At 43.3% G+C, this 15,673-nt stretch overlaps 2 protein-coding genes across 4 annotated transcripts in view; one reads left to right on the forward strand and one right to left on the reverse strand.

Moving 5' to 3' along the window:
- LOC108076413 (pneumococcal serine-rich repeat protein) overlaps positions 1–15,673 on the reverse strand; it is a 77,407-nt gene that overhangs the window by 50,120 nt on the left and 11,614 nt on the right. The window contains exons 1-7 of one of the 3 annotated variants that reach the window (XM_070284186.1): positions 12,020–12,339; positions 10,287–11,835; positions 9,426–10,125; positions 9,242–9,347; positions 8,894–9,031; positions 7,584–7,650; positions 7,381–7,510 (exon numbers count right to left, since the gene is read on the reverse strand). In XM_070284186.1, coding sequence (XP_070140287.1) covers positions 7,381–7,510; positions 7,584–7,650; positions 8,894–9,031; positions 9,242–9,347; positions 9,426–10,125; positions 10,287–11,423 — 2,278 coding nt within the window. In that variant the 5' untranslated portion in view covers positions 11,424–11,835; positions 12,020–12,339. Of the gene's footprint in view, positions 1–7,380; positions 7,511–7,574; positions 7,651–8,893; positions 9,032–9,241; positions 9,348–9,425; positions 10,126–10,286; positions 11,836–12,019; positions 12,340–15,673 lie in introns of those variants that run through there. The other 2 variants (XM_070284185.1, XM_017169254.3) reach the window with 2 other exon arrangements.
- LOC108076414 (borealin-like) lies at positions 13,707–14,627 on the forward strand. Its single transcript, XM_017169255.3, has 3 exons — positions 13,707–13,755; positions 13,812–14,132; positions 14,185–14,627. Exons 1-3 carry the CDS (start codon positions 13,722–13,724, stop codon positions 14,583–14,585), a joined length of 756 nt encoding a protein of 251 aa, XP_017024744.2. The 5' UTR covers positions 13,707–13,721; the 3' UTR covers positions 14,586–14,627.

Consider the following 15,673-nt stretch of genomic DNA (forward strand, 5'->3'; position numbering starts at 1 on the left):
ATGAGTAAATGTTTAAGGTAGGTTATAAAGGAGTTATGGATAAGTTATGGCAATATTAAATATAGTTTAAGCTATAAAAGGTTATAAAAATATTATTTAAAAAATTAGAAGAGATCGCACGCTTTAAAAAATAATAAAAATCAATAAAAAGAAGACATTGACTATTAAAACTCCTAACAAATATTCTCTAATTTCATTAAAAGCTTTTCACATTTTCTCCTAACTAAAAAACCCTCAAATAAACCCCAAAACTATCCCCTTTTTTCTACCTGTGCACCTGTCAATTGTGTGTTCTTCGCTCGATAACAAATGCTCTTGTGTTGGCAAAAATATGAATATTGAATATGACTATGGCCGCAGAATGAACCGCAGAATAAACCGTGGCAAGAGCTATAATACTATATATCCATAGCCTGAATTTCCAGCAAGAAAAGTATATCAACGGTAGCAGTATTCGTAGAGAAAGGAACCAGAACCAAGACGACACCAGCATACATTCTGGATGAGCACTAATGAAGTCTCAGCTCTCCTTGTCCTTTACAGGCTGCCGACTGGCTGGCTGGCTCATTGTTTGACTTTGACTTTGCCACTACTACCTTTCACTTGCCAGTTTAGAGATTCTTCAGCCACTCCCCTTTTCCCCATTTTCTTGCTGTTTTTCCGCCTTCCTTAGCAGTGGCAACGCCCACTTTTCTTCACGAATGTTTGCTCAGTCTCAGAGCTTTGTCCCTTGCCAGCCAGCCTATTTATTTATGTTTATAATAGGATTTTTATCAAACTTTTCCCCGAATTAATTTTGTAATGAGTATTTAAAAGACACTCGCATTTGGACAAGCAGCCAAGCATCAGAGCAGCAGCGACAGGACACACACAAAAGAGCGACCCGCAGCGAGCAGCTTTTGGTGTTTGTCTTTTGACACGCCCGATGCCCACTCAACTTTCCACAGATGGGACAGGACGATGACGAGGATGAAGAGGAGAAGCAGGTCCAAGAGCAGGCACCAGGATATGGCAGTCAACATTTATGACGGATATACTTTAGGTTGGGGTACGTTAAGTTGTCTGCCCTTCTCGAGACAATTATATATATATTTTTAGGGCTGATCCTTGTTTATCCTTTTAATTGAAATTGATGTTTTTGAAGGCATTTGAGTTGGATAAATATAATTTATGATTATACTTTTAAAAGTTTAAATCAGGATGTTTAGAGAGTAAATAAAGGTTTGCTTTTATTTATTAAATATTAAAAACTAGATAAAATTTAACAAAAATGTGTATGCCTTTGAATTTTGCCAAAGGATCATGGCATCGCATCAAAAATCGTTCATAAAAAAGCCAAAAATGCATTAATTTCATTTCGGAAAGCTGTTCTGTGCTATTTTTTTCTAGGTTAACAAATCTGCTTACTAAAATTTTAATTTTAAGAAATCAAAATTTTTTTCGATTTTTGAGAATTTTAATGATGAAAAAAATTAGTTTTCTTCCGGACATGACCAGAAAGATTGGTCTGTCTATGCTGATCAAGAATATATATGGTTTATAGGGTCGGAAATGGATTCTTCACTGTTTTGGAAGCTTCTGACTAAAATTATAATACACTGGAAGGGTATAATATATATACAATAATATATAAGTATTATATATATTATATTTATTTATATACTAAATTTACTTGTATATTATATTAATTATATATTATATTTATTTATATATTATATTTTATTGTCTAATATATTTATTTATATTTTTATTTTTATTTATTATTCTGCCAAGTAAATGTTCTTCTATCCAAGTAACTTCCAAGTTTGGTTGCTTTTTTTTAATGAATATAAATTCCCATCTAAATTATAGCGTATTCCACTAGTCGTCTATCTCTCTGGGGCATAATTTTCCCTCATATTTTTTTCCATCCCGGCACTCTTATTCGCACCAGCAACTTTTTTGTTTTGACTAATTTGCAGCAATGTTCAGTCATTAAAATAGTGCCGGTGCGGAAACTACATAGAGAGAGGGTCTTGGTTGGTGGGAGTCCCTGGTCCTGGCCCTGGTCGTGGTCCTGGTCTAACTTCTCCACTCGGGGCTTGTTGCGAAAACCAAAACTAGATAATTGCCAAATATTTGCGTAAGTTCTTCGTGGTGCACTCTTCTCATTACGGATTCTGGGGGAAGAGGATGAGCCATGCTCATATTTGGTGTAGGCTTTGTGCTGGCCACTTTCGGCTAGTGGTTATTACAGGGTATTAAGCGTTTGCCCCACCATCACCTCAAATGGCTGCGGCTGCGGCTGAGACTGAGGCTGCGGCTTAGGCTTTTGGTTCATTTCACTAGCTGTGGCTTTGACTCGGTCTCTGTCTGAATTTTGAATAAATCCCTGGTGGGGCAAGTTGTATGGCTGCCGCCTTTGTGCTCCTCCTCCCTTCTAAATGATGATAAAAGCCCGCCTAATTTTGTCCAAATTTGCTGTTTAAACATGGCCAATTTAATTTCTGGCCAGAGAGCCTGTCTCGCTACGAGTATTTTTGCCATTTCGCATTTCACTTTTCACTTTTCGCCTGGCTAGCGGCAATTAAGTCAAGCCCATTCCCCAAGTCAAGAGGGTTTTTTCGGGGGGTTTTTTTTCGGGTCTATTAAAAAGCGCATTGCTCTAAATGCTGTTAGATTACTCTCCTCCAGTGCAGCCGCTGGAGCTTGCCTTGATTAAATCAACTATGCAGCGGAGCGGGGAAAACTGTTGGGAAAACCTAACCCACAACCCACAACCCATTGGGCGGGCAATCATTAAGGAAATCGCTTTGAAATGATGTGATGACTGCCAACAGAGCCGACAGAGTTGACTGAAACAAACACACGCCAAGTGGAAATGGAAGGAAAATTCCGGGGCAAAGGGCAAAATGGGAAACTTTTCAGAGCATCATTAATCATGAAAAGTTTGGGGGCAGCCTTAATCCCTGGCCATGGCGACGGCGGCATAAGCCTTTTTTATGTGGAGCTGTCGATATTTGCTTGTGGTTTCTCCTTCAATTTGGGGGGGAAAATGAAAACGACAAAGTTCTATCTGCTCATCCTAGTCGCTGGCGAAATTATGGTTATCATATTTGTTTGGAATGCTTTGCATTTTTCGCTCCTTGTGGTAACCTACACACACATTTCCCGGCGCACACACAGAGATGACATTTCCTTTGTCTCATGCTCTCGTCCAAGTTTCATGCGTTCCTCTTTTGTATATTTCTTTTTGTTTTTTATTTTTTATGCTTTATTTTTATGTATTCTCTGCTGCTGTTGTTGTTGCTGCTGTGTGTTGGAAAATACTGTAAATATTTTTAATTCTTTGCCAGCGCCAGAGGGGCAGCGGCATTTTCAGCTTTTAAGCTAAAGCTATGAAAATAATTTGGTCCCAGAAATACTTGCGGCCGAGAGAATAAAGAGGGGGGGAGACGGAGGACAGAGGAGGAGGAACGAGGCTGTCCATGGGACCAGGTCCTGGAACCTAGCCCCAGCCTGAGCCTGGGCAATTGGAATGCCTTTTGTGGCTCGCTGTAACGTCGTCGTGTTGATTAAGCCAGCTCCAAAAAGGCCAAAGCCAACGCCAAAGCGAAAAGAAAACGCTCTCGCGTTCTGGCCAGAAAATGGGGAGAGGTGGGGGGTCGCATTGTTGCCGCCGACGAACTCCCCGGTGAAATGGTGACATGGTGGCTGCCACAAAGTGCCGCTGCAAGTGGATAATAACTGACGGCAACTATGCGCATTTGTTTCGTGCGGCAAAGTAATGAAACAACAGCCACGCGAAGACCCAAAAATGACAACGCGCCCGCTGCTACCGCTGCTGCTGCTGCCTTTGAGCGGTACAAAAATGCAAAAACATCACCAAAAAACTTGCCACGCAGAAGAAAATCAACATTCAACAAAATTAGTCATTACTTTTAGACTATTTTTGAGAGGAAAAAATAATAAGAATAGTTTATAAAAATTATGAAGATATAAAATCATTTCAAATTGATGTCTAAAAGTATGCAATGAAAATTTAATTCAATTTTAAATCACTTTTAATTTAATTATATTTATTTTTAATATTCGATATACATTTTTTAACCATTCATAAATCATTATAAATTTATTTAAATTTTTTAAGGTGTTTCTAAGCTTTTTCTTACCCACCTTCAGGCACCCCAAAAAAATATTAAAAATCTCCCAACAAGTCAAAGACCCTTTGCAACTAAGAAACCATTTAGAAAACCCCACAAATTGAAATATAAATATTTATGAAAAAACCCCCTAAACCTCTAAATATTCAAAAGACAATAGAAAACTGATTTAATTAACTATATATTCTTTTGTCTCTGTGCATGGAAAACTGCAAAGAAAACAGCAACAAGCCACCCGCAGCAGCAGCAACAGCAGCCGAGCAACAAACTATGGCTCTTCCCGAGGAAATTGCGTGCATAGTGGAAAAACTTTTTCGCCGGGTCGAAGGAGCGCCTTCGACGTCATCAGCTGCTTGGAGGAGCAGGAACCATCTCGAGTTTTCTTTTCGCCCGCTTTGAGTGCCAGGACAAAAGCAAAGACAAACAGCAGGGTTGCTGAGCTGCTTTGTCATGGCCGCTGATTTGGTCTAAGAAATACATAACTGCATTCCACATTTTCCACTCAGCAGCAGCAGCGGCAGGAACAGGAAAAGCTGCTGGAGAATGTGAGGATGTGGCCGCCATTTTGGCCAGGAGTGCTCGCTCGTGCATGCCACAGTTAGCGCCTGCCACGTGGACTGTGGTGTGAACACCTGGCAAACCCCAATGCCCAAAGCTATTACCTTTCATTGCAACTGCAATTTAGATTTGCTTCGACACCAAGTTCTAATGGTGCAGAAAACAAAAAGGATTTCTTTTTACTGCAGTTTTTTCGTTTAGATCGCAATTCCCAGTTAAATACTAAGTTGGCTTTTGTTATGGCATTTTCCTGGATTCGTGTAACGTTTCCTTTGATTATCCCACGTTTCAACATTTAATCTGATTAGTATATATTATATTTTTGTGGGAAAACATACAGGTGTAACACCTCAACAGATGGTTGAAGGATTTACTGGCTGAGACAGGAAAATAGTAGTAAATTCACATGGTTAATATACATATGTAGTTTCAAGTGGCTACTTAAGGGGGTCAACGCTCAATTGTTTATAGTTTAAGAATATACAATAAACATTCTCTTATTTGAGTTTAAATTGTACTTTAAATTCTTTTATTTGAATGTTAAATCATACTCTTCATTTTCAATTTCAGTTTCCTATTTCTTGTAAAGAAAACCAAACCCTGTTAAGGGTTTAAGGGTATTGCATTTCCCTTTCAAGGCTCAAGGTACGCTGTTACACCATTTCGACTTCCCTTTCAAGGATAATGTTGCGCTGTCTGTGTTTCTTTGCTGCAAATAGTATTTTCCTGGAACTCTTATACCTCAGAAACATTAAGTTAGATTAAAGGCTGCTGTGTTTAGAATTTTGCAATAATAACGATTTCTGGGAAATGGTGGGAAAAGCTAAAGCAAAACTAGTCAAGTTAAGACTACTCAAGGTACACTGATTAGTTGTAAAATGCTAAGGGCTCTTTTAATGTATTTTATGTAACTCAAAAATACCCAAACATTTCTAATAATTTTATAGAATTCCCTAGACATCCCCCATCTCTCTTGACCCACTGTATCCCACCGGGCCAACACACACAAATTAGTTTTAACCAGGCCCTGTCACGCCGCGGTGAGCCCCATTGTGCTGCCACCAACGTGGCTGCCGATTAAGTGCGTCGCCTTGGAACTCAAGCAGGAAAGTACTTGCGAAACTATAGCCAGAACCTGGACCCGGTACCAAAAACTACAGCCAGAATCAAGAGTCGCAGCTGCTTGTTGACACATTTCAGTGATTTCCAGCAGGGAATCCGGCATTCAACAGAAGCGGGGATAGATGTGGATTCCAAGGAGTTAATGGGTCTGCCCAAGGAGCTCTAATCAACATCTAATTATTTCGCTCTCCACTCTAATGAAGGTGAGCCAAGGCATGCATGATTGATGATTGATAATTACGAAGGGGTGGGATGGGGTGGATGCGAAGTACGACCCATCAAAATCAACATCAACAGCAACGCAAATCAAAAGCAGCTCGCAAAATCTATGCCAAAAAACACACATGCACACAAGTCTTTACTGGGGAAAACCAATACCATTGCCAAAGCCAAGCCCTGCATTGGTGTCTGTGTGAGATGCAACATGTGATACACTGTGTCCTAGTTCCGCGTCCGTTACTGCGTTGTTATGCAACACAATGGCACACATAAACGCAGCAGGAGGTGCTTGCAAGGGAGGTCGTTACGTGGGGGGGCCAGAACGTCATTGAGTGTGAGTGGAGAATGAAAAAGCTTCACTCACCAAGCTGGCTCAAGTTTTTCCCAAAAAAAAAAGAATATATAAATAAACTCAAGTTCAAAGCTTGCGAATTTCCCAAAACTTAAAGCTATGTCCTGAAAATATAACACAAGCTGGCATAGGCTTAGGGAAAGCTTTTGGAAAAGCCTTTTCACAGCTCTCCAAAAATAACAGTAAAGCTTTTTTTAACAGCAAAACACAGGGCAGTCCTTAGCAAAGGGGTTTTCACACAAAAATCAACTAACATTTAAACACATTCATATGGTATTTAAGGGAAAAACTATGCAAAATCATATCTTTAAGATTTGAAATCTCTTTCATAAGCACTTAAAACTAGGCTATACAAATTTCAGAATTAGTTTCCGTGATAAAGAAATATATTATAGCATACTTTTTAGCATAATATCCTTCCTTAAAGCACTTACATTATATATATTTCTTGAACTTCAATTCTCCCAAGTTTCATTTACTAAAATTTTTTATTTTCTATTTCTTTTTCTTATATTTTGTTTTGTTTTGTTTATTGCGCTTGTACTTACATTTCGTTAGGTCTTCTAAAATTGAAATATAACGAAACAAAACACAATACACACGGCATTAGATATGTGATTGGCATCTTTAACGATTGGGAAGCTGAATATTGGATAATACTGTATATAATAAATCGATGTGTACGAGTTTAGTGCCTACAGATAATGCATATATTTACAATGTCTGTACTGCAGCGATTCAAGGATAATAACAAGGCGCAATTTATGTATCATATATAGTATGTTTATATCTTATGTTAATGCCTGATAACTTGTTCCATTAGAGTTACGTTCGCTTAAAATCTAAACTGAGAAGGGTAACTGAGGGGACTGCAAGGCAGGCGGGTAATACATATACTATAACTTTAGTTGGGACAAAGCATTTTGGTTGTGGGAAATACACTTATACACTTAATGGATACTATTATATATTCTTTACGGGACTCACCCATATCGTCTATGATCGGTGCCATACGCAAGGTAACCCCGATCAGCATGAGGCACATGAGCAGCAACAAACAGGCGGTGGCTATTATTGTCCAGCGGGCACGCTGTGACAGATCATGGGGATCGATCACCTGAAGGGGGAAGATATTGAAGGGGAAATTATATTACTAAAAACGGTTGGGAAGTGGTTGTTACCTTAACAACCTCTGTGTCCAAGTCCTGTACCAGAATTTTTGGTTTTTTGTGCCGATGTCGCTTTTTGTGACGATGACTGTGGATGAAGGATATTTAAAATAATATATTTGTATTAAATTAGAAGAGTTTAAAGATGTTTTATTATATTATTAGATAACCAAAACAACAACGAAATCTCTCTGCTTTTGATTAATAGTTTAAGGGAACTTCATAAAATGATCCTTTAACTGTAAGAAATTATATTAAAAATAGCTAGGACTCTTGGAATTCTGTCTATAAATATAAAGGATTTACAAAAATGTTGTTAAATCCTCTATAATATAAATTGTTAACATATCAATTCTCTGTTTTTCTCTGTTCTTAAAGCTTTATCTTGAAAATACCTTGAAGGTAACATTTACGAAGAGCTTATAAAAGGAAATTGAGTTTCAGTGAGTTGACATTGCCATTGCCTAATGCCATTTAATGATTATTTCTAGTAGAAATGTTTGCACATTAATCTGTTTAGCTTTCCCCTAACCCCCCCTTGCAGCCACATATGCGAGCTCCTCTACCTACATACATCTACCCTGCAACAGAAGCTTAAACATATTTGCTCTATTTCCGTTTGGGTTTTGCAAAACTTCCGCATTACAAAGCTGCCGCAATTTCCCCTACACCACAGCCCCCCAACCCGACCACCTGCTCCTGCTCCTCCATCTCCTGCTCCTCCTGATACTCGCAACAACGTTGCTCGATTTTTGCAACGGAAGTTGCTCCTGGCAATGGCAGAACGAAACACAAAAAAAAAAGAGAGTGTAGCGGCAGAAACAACATCAGACATCGGGTTGCTGCTGACAGTCAATGCCATTGTGAGCCACCACCACCCACTAAAGCCCACCCACATCCACCTCCGCCGCCCAAAAATAGTCGCACAAAGCTTGTCAATCAATTTTTGTCTGCTCAACGTCACGCCAAGCTCCCAGGCTCCCGGGAGAAAACGCGTTGGGCAGGAGGAGCGGAGGCAACGCATTAGGGCATATTTGGCAATCACAATTGCCATCGCATCGCATAGCATCGCACCGCCAATCCGCAGGACATTTATTAGTGCAACCCAAGGCCACCACCGTCCTTTGTTGGCTGCACCTGTCCAAAGTGTCCCAGCTGTCCTAGCTGTTCATCCATCAGCCGGGTCAACGCGAAATGCGCTATTATTTATGTCCCCTTCGATCATTACTCAACGCAAGCCGATTTTCGGGCCAGACCGGATCAAGGACACTGGCTCAAAAGGATTTAACCAAGGAGGGGGGGGTGGAGAAGGTAGAGAAACTACCACTCACCGATGCTTTCGGCGATGCCGCTGATGACCACTGGGGACCATCTGCTCAAGGTCGTCGATTTTATCGGCATCTGTGTCCAGATCCAGGTCCATGTCCAGCTGCAGGTCGCAGGGCGAGTCCTCGCCGTACGGGCATTGTCTGGGGATAATAAATCACATTAGCGAGCAAATAGCTTAAACATTGAAAGAAAAACTACAGTTGTTGAGGTTTTCCAAGAGAAACTGATTGATTTTCTCAACTGGGAAAATATATAGAAAATAAAAACTAAATAGGAAAATAATTTAGTAATTTAAGGCAAAGGAAAACACTCTCCTTAATCCTTTAAGAACTACCTCCTCCTAGACTTACATGGGCTGCTGTGTGTCCGGATGGATGCCAAGCACATGCACATAGTGCTGTATACCATTGGGCGTGGGATAGACCAAGGCAGGATCCGAGCAGCGATGATGGCGTTCTTTGGAAAAAGAAAAACAACAGGAAATGAATGATTCAGGAACCTCGCATGGCATCTCTCTCGATGACTGCCACTTACTGTACTTCCGTTTCCGTCGCCGGTACTCGTCATCACTGCCCGTGCTCTGGGCCGTTGTCGTGGCCGCGGAGGAGGGCATTGTGGGCCTAAAGACTTCACTGGGTCTCTCCTTGGGCTTGGCTGCACTGCAGCAGCCGGTGGCTGCCATACTGGACCCCGTCGATGTGGAAGTCATCCGGTGCAGCTTGTCGGGCACTAAGGTTCGTGTTCCAGCTCGGTTTCTTGGGCCTCCTGCTCCTTTTCCTTCTGCTCCCTCCATGGCAATAACCACATCTGTGGATCCTACAGGCGGACGCCCTGCCAAGAGTCCTGCGCTGCGCGACTTGCGTCGCTCTTGACTAACTATGATGTCCCTCGCCAAAGCCGGCGGCGTGTTGGCATAGCTGGGCGTGGCATGCAGTGACTGGGAATCGCTCTGGGCCAGCACCGTGCTCACCGTCACATTGGCACTGTCCTCCGAGGTGTTCTGGCGTGAGAAGTAGCGGGAGTAGGCCTCCGCTCCACCGACTCCACCAGAGACACCAAACTCTCCAGCTCCACCACTTTCCGTGCAGGAGAGCTGCTTGGGCAGGAGGCGACGACGCTGTGGGAGTGGAGCGGGCAGCGTCTCAATGTCCAAGGCCACGTGGGGCTGCTGCAACTGTAACTGAGGCTGAGGCTGAGGCTTGGCCAGGCTGGAGGGAACATTGATGTGCAGGCGCTGAAGGAGAAAAGGTGTAATGGATTTGGGATTCAGATAGAATTTCAGTAATTACCAAAGATTTAACTTAAAACCAAGCAAGCCTTTATATTTTATATATATTAATTATTAATAATTATTTTAATTTTAATTTTTATTAAATTTTAGAAATAAAAACTCACCCCTTGTTGTGGCGCCTGCAGTGGAAACGAGCGCACCACATGCCTGGGAAAGATGGGGCTGCACTGGGCGCTGATCGATTTGGCCTCCAGTATCCTCAGCCGCTTGGCCAGACGCGCCCGCTCCCTGGCCTCCGCCTCCACTCCGGTTAACCCTCCACCTGGCCCTGCTCCTGGTGGTCCCATGCCCGCTGAAGGCATCACCTCCGCGCCGCCAAAGCTGACCGTGCAACGGGAACTGCTGTAGGAGAGGCTCTCGAGGCTGCCGCGCAGCGAGGCCGTGAGGCTGTCATCCGCCAGCGTGGAGCTGTGCAGGACACTGCCGCTGACACCAGCGGCGGCGGTAACTGTGGCAGTTGCTGTGGCAGTCGTCGAGGTATTGTCGTGTCCGGAGATCGGGGGCAGTAGTTCCGACTCGCCGTTGATCGTTGTGGAATGTTTGCCGGGTAGCTGGGTCCTCGAACGGACCTCGGCCTCTCCCTCCGAGCTGCTGCTGCGGCTTGACCGGCGAACCGCCTCCAAATCCACCTGGTGGGCCGGTGTATGGGTCTGAGCACGGACCAGTAGGCTGTGACTATGCCTGGGCTGACGCTGGGCACCCGAGGAGTTGCTCAGCGTGCTGGCCAGGCTATCTTCCAAGTTCTCTGGCCGCCGGGCATGGGTTCGCTGGAAGCTGGCCAACGAGCCGGAGGCCTCTTCGATGTCATCCTGCCGGCTCTTGGCTTTTGTCTTGGCTTTGCTAGTGGCGGCGGCTGCTGGTGGTGATGATGATGATGATTGCCCTGGCGGAGCTTCTTCCGCTGGCGGTGGGGTATCCTCCCGACTGGAACGGCGACTCCCACTGCCACCAAATAGCTTTCTTGGCAGAAAGATGCGACCAATGGACTTGCGCTTCCGCCTCTTGGCCTTCTTGTGCTCCTCGTAGTCTCGCTTGAGGGCCTGCATCTTGTGCTCCACCAGAGTGCTAAAGACGGCCTCATAGGTGAGGGCTCTCTGCAGATCCAGCAGGACATCGTTAGTGGATACAGCCTTGTCCAGCTTGGTCAGCAGCTGCAGAGACTCGGCACCACTGCCACGACCACTGCCACTCGCACTCCCACTGCCGTCACTGCCACTCTTGCTATCGTCCGCATCCGCCATGTTGGCCCCGATAAACAGTGGCTACAGTTGGCTCGGGAGCAGGCTCGGGTCCTGGTGGCTGGAGGCGGTTGTTGCTGCTGCTCTGGCTGCTGTCTTTAGCGCCTATTTGCATTCTCCTCGACGCGTTGAGACGTTGATCGGTCTTGTCTTGTCCTCGGGTTTGTGTTAGGTGCTGCTCCTGCTCCTGCTACTGCTTGTGCCTGCCCGTCATCTGGGTGGCAAGGCGTGGGGACGCGTCACTGTCATCGCTGCCACCTAGCTAGTTACCTCCTCCGTTTTGCTCGTCAATTGCCTTTTCAATGGATTCCCTTTTGTGTGTCACGATGGCATCAAGTGGCGCTTAAAGGCGACGGCAGCACCTTCTCTGCACCAGTACCTCCTCTTGCTCCTGCTCTTGCTCCTGGTCCTGCACCTGCAACAACAAGGACAAAACATTAGACTGGCACTCCAATTCGATTCAATAGACAATCATCGCCCAATCTCCCAATCCACACAACCCACATACCCCTCAAGGACACACAAAAGGCAGAGTTCCCAGAGCTCCCAGTGGGGGCGAGGAGAACGGAGGAGGTGAGCTTGCCAATAGTTTTGCTCACTTTTCTGGCTTGGATTCGGATTCACATTCGCGTCTGCCTCCATTATGCATGAGTGTAGCAGATTTCAACTTGTTGCACGCACACATCCACCCGCACAGGACCCCTCTCTCACACAGACACAGACTCACACACAGAGACACGGCATCCAAGCGCCAGTCAATGTCGAGTGGTCAGTGATGACCCACTTTTGGTTGGCCTTTTTCTGGCCAACTCAGTGGGTGGCAAGGGGGTGGCGCGGGGCTTGACAAATGGAAAATAGAGTCTGGTCTATGAAAGATTCATTTTAATTCCAAGTTTATTTGTATTTATGCGGCTTGGCGAGCCAGAAAATGTGAAAGCCAAATGAAATAATAGTGAAAATAATAAAATTGAGGTTATTTAAACGATAGGTATATCAAAAAAATCGATAAAAACAAAAGGAAATCTCATTAAAATCGTTATCTATTTTTATGATTTATTGCAAATTAAAATTTCATTTCATTTAAAAGTTTGTAAATAAGATTATTAATTTATATAATAATTATAATTTATATCTGACGATATATTTAAACGAAAATATAGGTGAAACATATAATTTGTGGATTAAAACATAAAAAACCGATAAAGAAATAATATCGATAGGATATTTAATATTAAAAAAAGGAGAAAATAAACGAATATATCCTTAAAAATATATAAAGTATACAAATATAAAATATATAATGATTTTATCACATCAAATTTAATAACCCCGACCTAAAATAGATTATGTAAAACATGTAAATACTATTAAATTGCATTAACTAATGCATATTTGACTGAAATATAAGGTTAAGTTCATTATCAAAACTTTATAAACATATCAAGGAGCATAACCCATCTAAAATAAAGGTTTTTAAAGCTCTATCCTTTCCAAAAGGATAACAAAACAAAGCTAACCAGCCAGCACTGGGCGAGGAACAGCGAGTGAATTGGTAACATGGAGCTATGACAGGTAACTGGAAGTGCGAGTAACAGTTAAAGCCGAGCTCTCCGCCGACGTGAGAGCAGATATGTGTGCGATGTAGTGTGGGATATGAAAGCATGTTCATATACATATACGCGAGACTGTAGGCCCGTGGGAAAATGCCAGCGACAGGACTCCCTTATGGCCTCCGCCTCCGTTGCGCTTTCTGCGGCCCTTCATTCCATATGTATGTATACACGCCCAGTATATGAATATATATTCAAAAAAAAAAAACCTACAATGAAAATGGATATTGTTTTCATTTCCGCAATGCATATAGTCTCGCTGCTTGTCGCTGCTGAAATCGCAATCGTCGTGACTATGGCACTGGCATGTTCTCGTGTATGCCACCGCCAGCTGGGATGCAAATGGCGGACAAAGGGTCGCCACAATGGGTGCCACCGCCATCTAGAAAAATGATTAAATGCAAAACAGAAGAAAATAATACACACACACAACAATGCAGGACATGAAATGGGCGGAGCCCATGCCCTGAATGTGAATTCAAAGTCCTTGCACTGTGCTGTGGGTCCCTTGGAAAAAAACGTGTGGCAATCGCTAATTAAACGATACGGTTGGGTAATAGAAAAAGTTGAAGCCGCCAGTTTGCATAAATTTTCTGTTAACTGGATAAAATACTTGGCCCAGACGCACACATGCGCACACTGAGAGAATCTTGGGATAAAATTATGAAAATTTAAAAAAACCTAGAAGTAAATGACATCTTCTGTGGCCAGAGACTTCGAAAATGGTTACAAGATTTTCACTAATAAATAATAATAAGTCACAGTTTTAATTTCCCCACAGTAACCCCCGCCCTACCTGTCAAACCTGGTCGAAAGTGCTTTGAAGATTTAAAAAAAAACTTGAAGATGCCTCGCCTCCGGGACAATACCCGCAAGCTAGCAGTGCGCCAGGAAGCTGATCGCGAGGAGAAAGTAAACTTGGCCAAAATTAAAATGGATGCCGTTCTGCTGAAAGTCGACGAGATAGGCAGACGCCACATGGAGATTGTAGACAGCCGCATAAAGCTCATCCGAGATACCACCGACGAGGAACTGCTGAACATGAAATGGTCAGAATTTCTGGCCCTCGGGATTGATAAGTTTGCTGACTACCAAGGATCAGGTAAGATGCACATAGAGTACCCTTGAGAAGACATTCACTATGTACAATCCAGTTTCCACCAGTACTGCCACTACCCCTCGCAGCCGCTCTGTAAGCCGGAAGCCGGCGGAGAGGACTCGCCTTAAGCAGCGAACTTGGACTCGAGTGCAGTCGGTGGACAGGAAGAAATTAGATGAAATTCCAAGTCTAAGCTTCCAGCGCTGGCCCCGTGCCGGCGAAGCGGTGCTCTCCAGAGCGGCCAGCCCGCTAGCCGTGCCCTTGGAGGAGCGCTGTGCCAATGTGCAGATTCCCACCAGCAAGGGGACCATCACCGTGAAGCCGCACAAGATGATGAATCAGGTGAAGCGCGAGGTGCTAAAGAGCTTGGACCAGAACACTTTAGCCCAGGTGAAAATGCTGAATGCTAATCTGGGTGAAATTGTGAATATGGCCACCAAGATGGGCAAGCTGTAGATCGAATAAAATAATGTTCTAGGCATGCATGTACCTTATTTATTTACAGATTTATTTATTATTTACTTTATTTATAAAAAATTCAAACCTTTTTGCCCTCACAATTCCTAAAAACTTGCTCAAGCAGTTATCTAAACATTTATGCAAAACTTGAATTAAATTGTTTTACCTAAAAACCTCTAGTTTAGCCACTCCCTTCTCTGCAATACTTTGCTTAAAATTGGCTTTAAGCCATTTACTGACCAACGAACAATTTCAATGAATCCAATCCTCAAAAAAAAAGCCCCAGGACAATGACAACAATAACAATTTTTTGTGAGTGCACACACAGAGCCTAAGCGTCTTATCTTTGGTCCAAAAGCACAATATCCAACCAGCCAAGCGTGCAAACAATCTAGGCAAATGAAAACAGTGGAGAAAAAGGGGGTCTACTCTCACATACATAGCACACACATACACAGCACACACATACACACACATACATAAATCCAAACAAAGACCACATGCCTTATAACCAGGGCCAAGTCTCAGGCGAAGGAGGGAACGGTCCAAAAATAAATCATTCGAGGACATAAAACGAAGCCAGGCAAAAATTATAACTGTTGCTGCCACTGCCGCAAAAGTAAATAACGTGGCTAACAGCGGCAACATCTGTTGTTGGCCGACGCTGGCGTCGCAGAGGAAAATTCTGGCTTCGACGTCGACGTCGCGTATGCTCAACAGTTGTGCAGAAGCAGAGGAAAATTCCCCGAAAAAAAAATCTAAAGTGAGAGAAAACCCTGTTCGCTCTCTCTCTCTCTGCGCAGCTGCTGAAAATGTTAGCTGAAAAAGTGTTTAAGCCACTCTGCTGTTAGCTTGTTGCTATTCCCTGCTCATGCCGACGAGGATCTTTCGGCCATAGAGTGTGTTTGTTTGCTTTGCCAAACTTTTTAGCCAAGCAGTTGACAGTTTTTTTCTCCATTACATTTATGCCATTGTATTTAGTAGTTGTACTGGCATAGTTTTGGTGTAGTTTTTCGCTTGCCAGCTTGCAAAACTTTCAGGGCTGCCACCGAGTTCCTTTGCCGGTGTCAATGACAAGCCGAACA

The sequence above is a fragment of the Drosophila kikkawai genome, chromosome 2R, assembly GCF_030179895.1.
Source record: "Drosophila kikkawai strain 14028-0561.14 chromosome 2R, DkikHiC1v2, whole genome shotgun sequence".
In the NCBI taxonomy this organism is placed as follows: Eukaryota; Metazoa; Arthropoda; class Insecta; order Diptera; family Drosophilidae; genus Drosophila; species Drosophila kikkawai.